Source organism: Schistocerca americana, chromosome 3 (genome assembly GCF_021461395.2).
Source record: "Schistocerca americana isolate TAMUIC-IGC-003095 chromosome 3, iqSchAmer2.1, whole genome shotgun sequence".
In the NCBI taxonomy this organism is placed as follows: domain Eukaryota; kingdom Metazoa; phylum Arthropoda; class Insecta; order Orthoptera; family Acrididae; genus Schistocerca; species Schistocerca americana.
The window spans coordinates 864,852,074-864,866,203 of NC_060121.1; the positions used below are offsets into that span (position 1 = coordinate 864,852,074).

Here is a 14,130-nt window from a genome sequence, read left to right on the forward strand (position 1 = left end):
AAATAGCTGTCGGCTGAAACGAGTAGAGTTCGAGTGTTACCACTAAACTGAGACCCAGACTGAACAGTACTAAGAGTTAAATCAAGAAACATAAAAATAAATGCTAAGTTCCGTTGAGTTACGATTTCTTCACGTACATACGATCGAAAAGGCTAATTACTAGTGACTGCGTTTATTCTCGAATATTTTTTTCAATTTAAAAGCTCTGTAAATCCACAAAAACTTCTACTGAATATTTCGGTACCATCGTTACACCAATCAAGAAAACTGTGTTCTTATAAATCGAGTTATGTTAACAGAATGTATTACACTACAACAGTTCTTTTAAAAAGTTTGTTGAAAATTTCTCGTTGCAGAACACTAGTAAACAGAGTCGTAAAACTACCATAGGCTGCCACAGACTATCGATAAGTAAGCGCTGCCTACAGTTATTTTCCTAGCACCTGTGTTACCTGTATGTTAGGTGTGTTGCATAGCTATCAGGCGTTACCTTGTAACAATAGCTTTCTTTACGTATGCCATCACTGTCTTATCATATTTCCATAAAAACCAGAAGTGATGAACCGTCTAGAAACTCATTAAGGATATGTAAAGGGCTGGGTAACCTGTAGAACATTTTTGTACCACATAGCTATCCTTCTAAAGTTACTTAAAAATAAACAGTATTTTTAGCAAAGCTGAAATTGTCAGTTTTTAGTTCTGGTTTTGTTCGAAAATTATTGATCTGTAACGAGAAACAGCGGATGTTGTAGTTAAGATACAGAAAACAACACAGATTTATCATACAGCGCTAGGAAACGCAATTGCCTCAACAAAAATGTAAAATAAAAATAAAAACCACGAAACAATAATAATCATACATTGCTCGAATACCTCCTCGAACTTATATAAAACATATTTCTGTTATTCATAAACAACTTTCCCATTTATCGATAATAAGAGGGAGCTGTTGCCTTTGATCATGAAGAAGAATGGTTGTATTGAGTGCAAAATAAAAACAATATGTATATCTTTTGTATGTGTATACACAATTTACTTGCATCAAACGTAATTAGTCTGGTTACATTAAAGTGCAGAAGTTACGCGATCAACTAATTTTATTGCTTATAAAATTTAATTTATATTTTGTAAGGATATAAAATATACAATGGACTAACACTGAATGACGTGCGGTTCTAATTATGGGGAAAAGAAACAAAAAAGAAAAGAGAGATCCTCAGCTCCCAATTCCTCCCTTACACTTTCATTTACATTTCTTTCCCTATCAGTGGTACCAAAATTACGGTAATCCTACAACTCAATACTTCATTTATGTACTGTACCAAAACTACCCGACCGTTGTTTTGGTAGAGCATAACTCTACTTGTAAACCATTCTCCTAAAACAATTTTAACGGCAGGCTATTTAGGAAACAAAAACGTATTTATTTGGCTCGAATTCGTGAATTAATATCCTGCGGCATAATTTAGGTCAACTGGAAAAGCAGTAAGGTTCCGAAAACAATCCTACACTTACAACGTGGAAACGACAAATAGAACAAATGTCAAACCTTACTAATGATGAACTATTCTGTGAGAAACCGGCAATGTCCTCACAATGACGCAGAGCTATTAGGGCGGTAAGACGGTGGAGCCCATTACTTCGCGCTTACTGACAGTGACCAGTGGACCGTGACTCCTCGCTGCCATTTATCCGCCCCCCGGCCGCCAAAGCTTTATCACGTTTCCAGGAATGCAGCTCAGCGTTCGGCGAGCGCTAACGCTCGAGTGCCGGCACCCACGCCGCGGTCCCCCCTCTTATCGGAACGGAGCTAATAATTCTAGAGCGATGACGCGGGCAGCCGTTGTCGCCGCGCCGGCTCGCAGATTGATTCTGCGTAGAACAGCGCGTGGCGCTGGCTGACGGCCCCCCCCCCCCCCCCCCCCCACCATGGCGGCGGCAATCAGAGACCGCGCATGCGCGGGCCGGGAGCGCGCGCGGTATTTAAATAGCGCGCTGCCGCGTGCGCCAGCCACTACCGCCGCCGCCGCCGCCAGCCGAGCAGCCATGAGGAGGTCTTCTGCCGTCAGAGCCACAGCTGCGATGATGCTCGCCTTTCTGGCGGCCGTCTCTGCCGCGGCTGTCATCCCCGCACCCTATGCAGGTAGGCCCGTGCCTGTCTGCAGCCTACTATTCGGCGGTTACTCATTCTTTCGAAATTATTACACGATTCATTATTTCTGGCAACATTTTTCGTTGTTTTCCCACCTTATTTTTATCGATATAGGCAACAGCACTACTAAAGCTTTTTTCGCTTTCTTTAATCATGTTTCCTCTTTAACAACTTTCGTAAATAAGATACAGTTTTCATTTCACAGATTCAAACACCTTTTCCTTGCAGTAATACAATAATTACTCACGTTTTAGTTACATTTCACCTTTTATAGTGAAAGTATTCTTGTGGTTCTTTCTTTTCCTTTCTGGAATGATGCACTTTTGCTTTTACATGTGATGCAGACTAAAAACAATTCCTACCATACTTTTTACACGAATAAAATGTTACTTATAATTGCTCTGCCCTGCAAAATCTTCATTTCCTCCCACGTGGTCGTAGTAAACACAGATTTTGCAGGACAGACGAGTAACTGTAAGCAGCATTTTGTTCAAGTATAATTAAAGGTGTGAATTATTTAGAATCTGTAATAATCACACGTAAAAACACAAAGGAAGGTAGTATCCACTGAAGATACCTTCAATACAAAATATGAAACGCATCATGAACGAAAATGAGCATTATCTTGGAGCCAGAAAAAGGCGTTTGGATTTATAAAAAGGTTATTTATACATTTTATGAGAAAAGTGGTCATGCTAGCGATGTGTATAAATCAATACCAGATTACATAAATCTTAGCACTTGAGGTCTTCCAACTATCAGCTGTGCTGAAGCTAAGACGTGGAGTACTGACAAAAATTGCCAAGTCACTTCGTTCACGACATTGCATTCCTCATGTTCTCTAGTCCTGGGGATATTTGGGTTCCATTCATATTTGACAAGCTATGAACAGCTTATCATATAAGCAACTGCTACCGCATCAACATTTTGAATGAATGTCATACTGTATGCCTTTTCAGTATGGTTTAATTTTCTAGTACTATCTCGGCATTAGATACTTTGAAAGTAGACGGGGAGCAATTAGTGTTATGTGGTATGATGACATACCACTTTCTCTCATGTAATTCTACATGGTAAGTTTCTGCTTTTTCAGTTGTCATTTGTGCCCCTACTTGTTGCTCAAAGCATGATGCATTTGTATTAATTACAGAACTGAGTCATTGTTATACTTGATAGTCCTGATAACAATGACTGTTATAGTAAACGTTGGGGCGTATTGTCTTTAAAAGTACATTATCAAGTAAGAACTACCTGTACTGTGAAGAATGCAACTAGTTTATTGTCGTGCCCTGAAAACATTAATATAATTATCGCAGTAATTCTTTAAATTGTTCAGGATATCTCACAGAACAGTTTACGTACAGATATTTTCCTTTATTTAATACATATTTAAAAGTATAATAGCTATGGTCCTGTTTCACACAGCGCAAGGAATGTTAAGATGAATAATCAAAAGTTTCTGAAACTTTCAGCTGCTAACTGAAAAAAAACTTGTTTATCGATAAAATAATTAAAGTAAATCCGTTGATATCAAACAGCCCATGTTTGGTTGATTATTACTGTTTCATCTAAGCTCCACAGATGTGATATAAATTATTAGTAGACTATGGAGATCAATAATTCCGTGAAAAATTCAGTTAAGCACAAATGAAAGATTTGTGACCGCTGGATATCTCTCTTATTCTTCTAAGAATTCAAATCTGATGATAATGTATTTCATTAATTATAAAAGGAACTTTATTTAATTTGGAACATCAATTTGAAGAATATCAATTATAATAAGCCTGCTTTACGATATATAGTGCATCCGACTATTTTACTTTGCGCAAGCCATTTTAGTGACTGGAAACGCAAAGAAAGATACTAGAAAATGTCGATCTTGTTTCTAATGATTGAAATAAAGATAGTTAAGTGAAACTGAAAAGAGGAGGAAAGGTTAATACTCGTAATTATGCATCAGGCATCAATAAAAGTGCAACAAAAATAAGGAAATTATTGGCAGTCCGTTTTGATTGTGGTCTATAACGCAAAGTGATAGATGACTTCACAGTTTTTATTCAGCTGTTTCATTTTTGGTAAGTTTTCAGTCTGGGATATATTGCAAATTTCCGTCCATTGTAGTTAAGTGGTCCTCTAGCATCTCCCTTGTATTACGCCTATGATGCACTGTTGCTGTCTCTAGATGTTTATTTAACATATATATTTTCAAAAGTCCGTAAATTTTCTAACAATACTGACTACGTTACCTGAAGATAAAATATAGTATTTCTTATTGTGTGTTTGTGGAAGTGCTGTGATCATCAATGCATCCATTCACGCGCCCTGCAACACCCTCAGAGGAAGCTGTTCGTGGTGGCAGCCGCATCAGCGCTGTTTTTATAATGTTACTTAAAATCCGTCTTGATTGCAATTTTTTTTATTTTATTTTTTCTTATTATTCATATGACCGGCTTCGGTTCCTTCAGAACCATCTTCAGATCTGATATTTCAGTTACAGGAGTAACCCGTCCAAATCAAGCAACTTTCACATGCTACGTCACATGTGATGTGACGTAGCATGTGAAAGTTGCTGGATTTAGACGGGTTACTCCTGTAACTGAAATATCAGATCTGAAGATGGTTCTGAAGGAACCGAAACCGGTCATATGAATAATAAAAAAAAAATTTGCAATCAAGACGGATTTTAAGTAACATTATAAAATCACTGATTGCTGTTATCCCATAAGACATTATGTCTGTTTTTGCAAAGCGCTGTTTTTGCTTGTTGTTGAAGCTGCACCGATGCTGCCGGTGATGTTGCTGCGGTCGCAGGACGTGTGGACAATATCCGAACTTCGTCATTGCTACTCTCACAAACATTCAGGTTGAAATGCCTCTACCATCGTCATCAGTAGCCGCACCTGTAACACACACACACTACTTACAATGTAGATTGTCGGTAGAGGCCCTGAAGATGGGTGCCGACGCTAACTCACGCTATTAACGGACTGAACTCCATCTGCGAACCGAATTCTAGCCGTGAAATTTGTTTAAAATCCTGAAAATGAAACCCAGTACTACCATGAGGGGTCACCACTTCAATTAAGTAATAAAGAAATAAAAACAACACAGGTAAAGAGATGCTATTGATCTGCGCATCACAATAAACTACTGTCCGTGAAACTGAGTTCTCAAAACTGCAAAACAAACAACATAAGTCGCTTCATCAGGACGTTGTTCGCTCTTTACATTTCAGTTTCCTTATAACTGACGCTGCCGTCGGAAGTACGGGAGAAGCATGTCTAAAAGACTGATATTCAAACTCAGATAGTACTGTTATGATGAAGCATAGCTTTAGACTGAAATGTTATGAAGATTCGGAACTTCAGGAAAAGTATGCTGCATGCAAACAAGGAAATGTAGTTAATAACATCAAAAAGTCGTAAATATTGTTTGAAAATAAGTAAAACAAAATGTCTGCAAAGTGGAATATCATTCATTACTTTTACTCTTTTACGGTGTAACGAAAGTACGTTTTCCGAGCACTGTCCTCGCGTATTTCTCACATCAGAGAGAACAACATTTTCCCTTTCTTCCAGCTAGCTGTTCATTCATTCTTTACAGCTCTTCCTAGTAATTTTCTTGGCAACCGGGAAATGAAAGGTCTCTAGAAGTGAAGAGGAATAGTCAACACTTCTTTTCACGCCCAGTTTCACAGAGAATAACACGACATTCAGCAAGAAACATAACGTTACAATGAAATGAATACCCCTAGCTGCACACAGGCGTTCATATAAGTCAGCGGGGAGAGTTGAAAACGTGTGCCCCGACCGGGACTCGAACCCAGGATCTCCTGTTTACATGGCAGACGCTCTACACCTTTTTTTTATGTTTGGTCGTTGCGGACGTCACATGACATCCGTTCAACTCCGTTGTTGATCCCTTCATTCAATTTTTTTTTATTACAGAGGCCAACCAGCACTCTGACAGAACACCCTGAGCTACCGTGTCGGCTATCCCTCTGGGCCACCGAGGACACAGAGAGGATAGTGCAACTGCAGGGAAATACCTCTGGCACGCCTCCCGTAAGGCCCACATTCCCAACTTATTGTCCCGCACTGTAGTCATAGTGCCCCCTGCCCATTATACTCATTACTCGCGGCTTATTGCCGATTTCCGTAAGAGTTCGGGCACTGTTTGTGCATCTGCACAGAAGACGATAGTCAAATGGCTGGTGAGCCTTAACTACACACACACACACACACACACACACACACACACGCACACATATATATATATGGTTCAGATTAGGCGAATGTTGTGGCCAAGACGACATCGATATTTCATCATTATCCTCCTCAAACCACTGTAGCACGACTGTCGCTTCATGACATTCATAGTTATCCTGCTGGAAGATGCCACCACCGTAGAGAAATACATCAAGCATTGAAGGAGTGTAACTCAATAAAGCTCACATAGCTCACGGCTGTAATGTTGCCTTTCATTAGTACCACAGGTCTCACGGAAGGCCAGATGAATGCCCCTATAATGTTGCCCCCATCGGCCAGTTTCCCTGGCGTGGTGCGTGTTTCGAGCAGCCGTGCGCCTGGATGATGACGTGTCAGGAAATGACCGCCTGCTGTAATAAGAAACCTGATTCATCAGACCATTTGGCACGTTTCCATTGGTCCCCTGTCCAGCCTCCATGATCGCGCGCCCACCGCTGTCGTCAGTTACGATGCCCTCAGGCCAACTTGGCAACTCATAGGGATCACCTGCTGCGCAGCCCATGTTCGACAATGTGCTCTGAACAGTGCTCTCTATACAACTTCTGCCTGCACCAGCACTGTACTGCGTCGTCACATCTGTCACATGTCGCCGCTTGTACGGTTTGTGATGAGGCGTGCGTGTGGAACACCTTGCCGCCTACTCGTGGTCTCGCCATGCTTCAACAACTTTTCACACATCTCACGACAGTAGCACGCGAACGGCCGTCAACTTCGCCGCTTCGAGATCTTTCCATGTGTCGAGCCATTAAAACCTACCTTTGTCAAAGTCATTTATGTCCGTGGATTTGCCCTTTTGCGGCCCGCATCACAGCTAGAATGATTCCTCATTCATTTCTGCTCCACTTCTATACTTTCCTTACCACGTCGCGTACCCTCACCGCGACAGGCGGCATTCATTCTGGTGGTGGTCACTGGTCATAGTGTTTTGCTTCATTGATGTATGCCGGCCGAAGTGGCCGTGCGGTTAAAGGCGCTGCAGTCTGGAACCGCAAGACCGCTACGGTCGGAGGTTCGAATCCTGCCTCGGGCATGGATGTTTGTGATGTCCTTAGGTTAGTTAGGTTTAACTAGTTCTAAGTTCTAGGGGACTAATGACCTCAGCAGTTGAGTCCCATAGTGCTCAGAGCCATTTGAACCATTTTTCATTGATGTATTTTAATGTGAGAACGTATCCTACAGTTTCTTGTGGGTACGTACGTACATCTACACCTACGTCTACATATATACTCCGCAATCCACCATAAGGTGTGTGGCGAAGAGTACTTCGTACCACAACTAGCATCTTCTCTCCCTGTTCCACTCCTAAACAGAACGAGGGAAAAATGACTGCTTATATGCCTCTGTACGAGCCCTAACCTCTCTTATCTTATCTTTGTGGTCTTTCCGCGAAATATAAGTTGGCGGCAGTAAAATTGTACTGCAGTCAGCCTCAAATGCTGGTTCTCTAAATTTCCTCAGTAGCGATTCACGAAAAGAACGCCTCCTTTCCTCCAGAGACTCCCACCCGAGTTCAAAATGGTTCAAATAGCTCTGAGCGCTATGGGACTTAAAATCTTTGGTCATCAGTCCCCTAGAACTTAGAACTACTTAAACCTAACTAACCTAAGGACATCACACACATCCATGCCCGAGGCAGGATTCGAACCTGCGACCGTAGCGGGCACGCGGTTCCAGACTGAAGCGGCTAGAACCGCACGGCCACACCGGCCGGCCCCACCCGAGTTCCTGAAGAATTTCTGTAACACTCGCGTGATGATCAAACCTACCAGTAACACATCTAGCATCCCGCCTCTATTTGCTTCTATGTCCTCCCTCAATCCGACCTGACAGGGATCCCAAACGCTCGAGCAGTACTCAAGAATAGGTCGTATTAGTCTTTTATAAGCGGTCTCCTTTACAGATGATCCACATCTTCCCAAAATTCTACCAATGAACCGAAGACGACTATCCGCCTTCCCCACAACTGCCATTACATGCTTGTCCCACTTCATATCGTTCTGCAATGTTACGCCCAAATATTTAATCGACGTGCCTGTGTCAAGCACTACACTACTAAAGGAGTATTCAAACATTACGGGATTCTTTTTCCTATTCATCTGCATTAATTTACATTTATCTATATTGAGAGTTAGCTGCCATTCTTTACACCAATCACAAATTCTGTCCAAGTCATCTTGTATCCTCCTACAGTCACTCAACGACGACACCTTCCCGTACACGACAGCATCATCAGCAAACCGCCGCACATTGCTATCCATCCTATCCAAAAGATCATTTATGTAGATAGAAAACAACAGCGGACCTACCACACTTCCTTGGGGCACTCCAGATGATACCCTCACCATCGAGGACAACGTATTGGGTTCTATTACTTAAGACGTCTTCGAGCCACTCACATATTTGGGAACCAATCCTATATGCTCGTACCTTAGTTAGGAGTCTGCAGTGGGGCATCGAGTCAAACGCTTTCCGGAAGTCAAGGAATATGGCATCCGTCTGATACCCTTCATCCATGGTTCGCAAGATATCATGTGAAAAAAGGGCGAGTTGCGTTTCGCAAGAGCGATGCTTTCTAAAGCCGTGCTGATGCATTGACAGCAACTTCTCTGTCTCAAGGAAATTCATTATATTCGAACTGAGAATACGTTCGAGAATCCTGCAACAAACTGATGTTAAGGATATTGGTCTGTAAACGTAGATAGAGTGTGAGCTTCCAGTTAACGACCCTTCCATTCTTCCATTCAATCGTTCAAGCAGTTTTGGCGCAATCAGAAATGAACGTTTCTTTACTATTAAACTACTTTTTTACAGATAAATTGGCAAATAATTTCGATAATTTACGGCTTCTTTTCTTTCCTTTTTCTTGTTCAGGAAGTAAAGAGAGATCTCTGGGTTCCCAATCGTAGCGTAGGTGCGGTACAACGATTGTTACACATTCCCGATCTGGATCTTCTACGTGTTCGCCTGCATGTTTCGCGCCAGTCCAACACTTCGCTCTCACGATTGCCACCTGGTTTTCTTAATGCATGTCCCTATTTCGTCGATTTTCTGTCCACTTTTTTTATACGGTCCCTGTTTGCTAAGTAGTCTTTCTCTGTCAACCTGACATTTACAGATTCGCAGAAGTTAACGATCGCTCTGTATTTGTAAGCAATACGTTCGGTGATTGACCACATCTCCCCGCCACTGAGAGCTTCAAAACCATACTACTAGAGATGTTTCCGCTTTCCTGTATTTTGCAAGTTTATGACTTCTCCATTACTTTTCTGTGCCTAATTTATACCGTCTTATACTGACACCACCTCCTTTTGTTGCTATCGTCCCAACGGCGACAACTGAGTTTACTTCTTCCACTGTCTTTCCAACAACTCTGAGCTCATCCCCGAACTTTGTGCTAACTCTTAACTCCTTAGTCTAGTTGGTGTTGATGTTAAGCACCACCGTATCTGCCTTACTCTCGAACTTCTACCCTGTGTCTTTGGAGTTATGTAAGAATATGCAGATATTACAGTGAACTCTAAGCCCCAGACATAAAATAAGGAGACTGCCTACATAGAACTTATGGCTACTTGTATAAGTTGTAGTAACGTATTGTGGTTTCGCTCTACCATTGTACACTACCCCAAAAGAAGGAAAAGACAAGGAAATCGTATGTCATTAGAGTGGGTCTACTCGCCAACTAAGTTCAGCCATCTAATTGGAAAGATTTCCTTTTTCGCGCAAATGAGAAATTTCGTTCTGGAACTGTCATAAGTGCACCTATTAAGTGTTAATTGCTCTTCAGTCCGAAGACTAGTTAATGTAGCTTTCCTGTGCAAACCTCTTCATTTATGTCTCATAACTGCAGCCACCGTACATTTCTACCTGCTTAGTGTAGTCAAGCGTTGGTGTCTCTCTACAATGTCCCACGCTACGCACGCACGTACTCTCTCTCTCTCTCTCTCTCTCTCTCTCTCTCTATCTATCTTTCCCTCTCGGCTCTCGGGATGTATTCTATCAACCGATCCCTTATTTTAGTCACATTGTGGCGTACACTTATTTTCTCCCCAGTTCAGTTAGCACCCCTTCATAATTATCCGGTCGACCTGTCTAAACTTCTGCATTCATATGCAGCATAACATTTCAAAAGCTTTTATTCTCTTCCTGTCTAAACCGTGTCATGTCAACGTTTTCTTTCATAAAAGGCTGCACTCCTGGCTAACATCGTCATAAAATACTGTTTATGTTAAAAACGAAACTCCTCCAGCTGTACTTAAGATTTCTTATTTATTTGGCTACTAGTTTCGACGTTGCGTCAATGCAATCTTCAGCCCTTACACTTTGATGATATCAATTGTGTGTGGCTCAGTACTGGAAAAATTATACCAGCTGATGTCCCACCATCAATCAGTTTAACTATGGATGTACGAAGGTCATAAAATATTTCCTAGTACTTAAATTTATATTCGGTGCTAATAGATGTCTCCGTTGAGTGTAGGTGGCTCTACAGGGTGTGTGCACAGTGTAGAGCCATGTTTGTGATATTGAGAGAAACAAGAGGGCGAAATCCCGTGCCGGCTCATAGCCTACTCCTTTCAGCGAGTACCAGGAGTACTGCTGTGTTTGAAGTCATTATCCGCAAGACGTAGAGACCGCCGCACCCTCTCACGCCATGAGACACTGTACCATGGTTTGAAATTTAATGCAGGACAATGACGCTATGTCCGGTATGTACCAAAACTTCTACTCCCGTTAATGGCTAAATATCGGCGTTGATAATTTCTTCTATCACCAAGATTTGAAGCGACTGCCTCTGATTCTAGAGCCGTCGCACAGGGGTGAATTACCGACCGGTTATGAGATGGGTGCGTTCACAGCATTTAAACCTTTAACGCCGTAGACAACAATACAGCGTGGTCTCACGTGGTACGGAATGGTCTGCGAGAGTGATCTCGACTTTACAGGGAAATACTTGTAATTTGTCTTCCGTACTAAGTACGCAAAAACAGTATATCACGTCTGTGTAAATGTTCGTAATATGCTACTCGCCATTAAAATTGCTACACCAAGAAGAAATGCATATCATAAACGGGTATTCATTGGACGAATACACTCCTGGAAATTGAAATAAGAACACCGTGAATTCATTGTCCCAGGAAGGGGAAACTTTATTGACACATTCCTGGGGTCAGATACATCACATGATCACACTGACAGACCCACAGGCACATAGACACAGGCAACAGAGCATGCACAATGTCGGCACTAGTACAGTGTATATCCACCTTTCGCAGCAATGCGGCTGCTATTCTCCCATGGAGACGATCGTAGAGATGCTGGATGTAGTCCTGTGGAACGGCTTGCCATGCCATTTCCACCTGGCGCCTCAGTTGGACCAGCGTTCGTGCTGGACGTGCAGACCGCGTGAGACGACGCTTCATCCAGTCCCAAACATGCTCAATGGGGGACAGATCCGGAGATCTTGCTGGCCAGGGTAGTTGACTTACACCTTCTAGAGCACGTTGGGTGGCACGGGATACATGCGGACGTGCATTGTCCTGTTGGAACAGCAAGTTCCCTTGCCGGTCTAGGAATGGTAGAACGATGGGTTCGATGACGGTTTGGATGTACCGTGCACTATTCAGTGTCCCCTCGACGATCACCAGTGGTGTACGGCCAGTGTAGGAGATCGCTCCCCACACCATGATGCCGGGTGTTGGCCCTGTGTGCCTCGGTCGTATGCAGTCCTGATTGTGGCGCTCACCTGCACGACGCCAAACACGCATACGACCATCATTGGCACCAAGGCAGAAGCGACTCTCATCGCTGAAGACGACACGTCTCCATTCGTCCCTCCATTCACGCCTGTCGCGACACCACTGGAGGCGGGCTGCACGATGTTGGGGCGTGAGCGGAAGGCGGCCTAACGGTGTGCGGGACCGTAGTCCAGCTTCATGGAGACGGTTGCGAATGGTCCTCGCCGATACCCCAGGAGCAACAGTGTCCCTAATTTGCTGGGAAGTGGCGGTGCGGTCCCCTACGGCACTGCGTAGGATCCTACGGTCTTGGCGTGCATCCGTGCGTCGCTGCGGTCCGGTCCCAGGTCGACGGGCACGTGCACCTTCCGCCGACCACTGGCGACAACATCGATGTACTGTGGAGACCTCACGCCCCACGTGTTGAGCAATTCGGCGGTACGTCCACCCGGCCTCCCGCATGCCCACTATACGGCCTCGCTCAAAGTCCGTCAACTGCACATACGGTTCACGTCCACGCTGTCGCGGCATGCTATCAGTGTTAAAGACTGCGATGGAGCTCCGTATGCCACGGCAAACTGGCTGACACTGACGGCGGCGGTGCACAAATGCTGCGCAGCTAGCGCCTTTCGACGGCCAACACCGCGGTTCCTGGTGTGTCCGCTGTGCCGTGCGTGCGATCATTGCTTGTACAGCCCTCTCGCAGTGTCCGGAGCAAGTATGGTGGGTCTGACACACCGGTGTCAATGTGTTCTTTTTTCCATTTCCAGGAGTGTATATTATACTAGAACTGACATGTGAATACATCTTCATGCAATTACATCTTCCTGGGAAATCAGTACCCAGAACAACCACCTCTGGCCGTAATAACGGCCTTGATACGCCTGGGCATTGAGTCAAACAGAGCTTGGATGGCGTGTACAGGTACAGCTGCCCATGCAGCTTCAACACGATACCACAGTTCATCAAGAGTAGTGTCTGGCGTATTGTGACGAGCCAGCTACTCGGCCACCATTGACCAGACGTTTTCAATTGGTGAGAGATCACGAGAATGTGCTGGCCAGGGCAGTAGTCGAACATTTTCTGTATCCAGAAAGGCCCGTACAGGACCTGCAACATGCGGTCGTGCATTATCCTGCAGAAATGTAGGGTTTCGCAGGGATCAAATGAAGGGTACAGCCAGAGGGTCGTAACACATCTGAAATGTAACGTCCACTATTCAAAGTGCCGTCAATGCGGAGAAGAGGCGACCGAGATGTGTAACCAATGGCACCCCATACCATCACGCCGGGTGATACGCCAGTATGGCGATGACGAATACACACCTCCAATGTGCGTCCACCGGGATGTCGCCAAACACGGAAGCGACTATCATAATGCTATAAACAGAACCTGGATTCATCCAAAAAAATGACTTCTGCCATTCGTCGTTGAATACACCATCGCAGGCGCTCCTGTCTGTGATGCAGCGTCAAGGGTAACCGCAGCCATGGTCTCCGAGCTGATAGTCCACGCTGCTGCAAACGTCGTCGAATTGTTCGTGCAGATGGTTATTGTCTTGCAAACGTCCCCGTCTGTTGACTCTGGCATCGAGACGTGGCTACATGAACCGTTACAGCCATGCGGATAAGATGCCTGTCATCTCGACTGCTAGTGATACGAGGCCGTTGGGATCCAGCACGTCGTTCCGAATTACCCTCCTGAACCCACCGATTCCATATTCTGCTAACAGTCATTGGATCTCGACCAACGCGAGCAGCAATGTCGCGATACGATAAGCCGCAATTGCGATAGGCTACAATCCGACCTTTATCAAAGTCGGAAACGTCATGGTACACATTTCTCCTCCTTACACGAGGCATCACGACAACGTTTCACCAGGCAACGCCGGTCAGCTGCTGTTTGTGTATGAGAAAGCGGTTGGAAACTTTCGTCATGTCGGCACGTTGTAGGTGTCGCCACCGACGCCAACCTT

The 14,130-nt window shown here is 44.1% G+C and overlaps 1 protein-coding gene across 3 annotated transcripts in view; it reads left to right on the top strand.

Moving 5' to 3' along the window:
• The first annotated feature begins 2,028 nt into the window (after positions 1-2,028).
• LOC124606849 overlaps positions 2,029-14,130 on the top strand; it is a 204,426-nt gene continuing 192,324 nt past the window's right edge. For all 3 annotated transcript variants that reach the window (XM_047138927.1, XM_047138929.1, XM_047138928.1), the window contains exon 1: positions 2,029-2,143. In XM_047138927.1, coding sequence (XP_046994883.1) covers positions 2,047-2,143 — 97 coding nt within the window. In that variant the 5' untranslated portion in view covers positions 2,029-2,046. The remainder of the gene's footprint in view (positions 2,144-14,130) is intronic.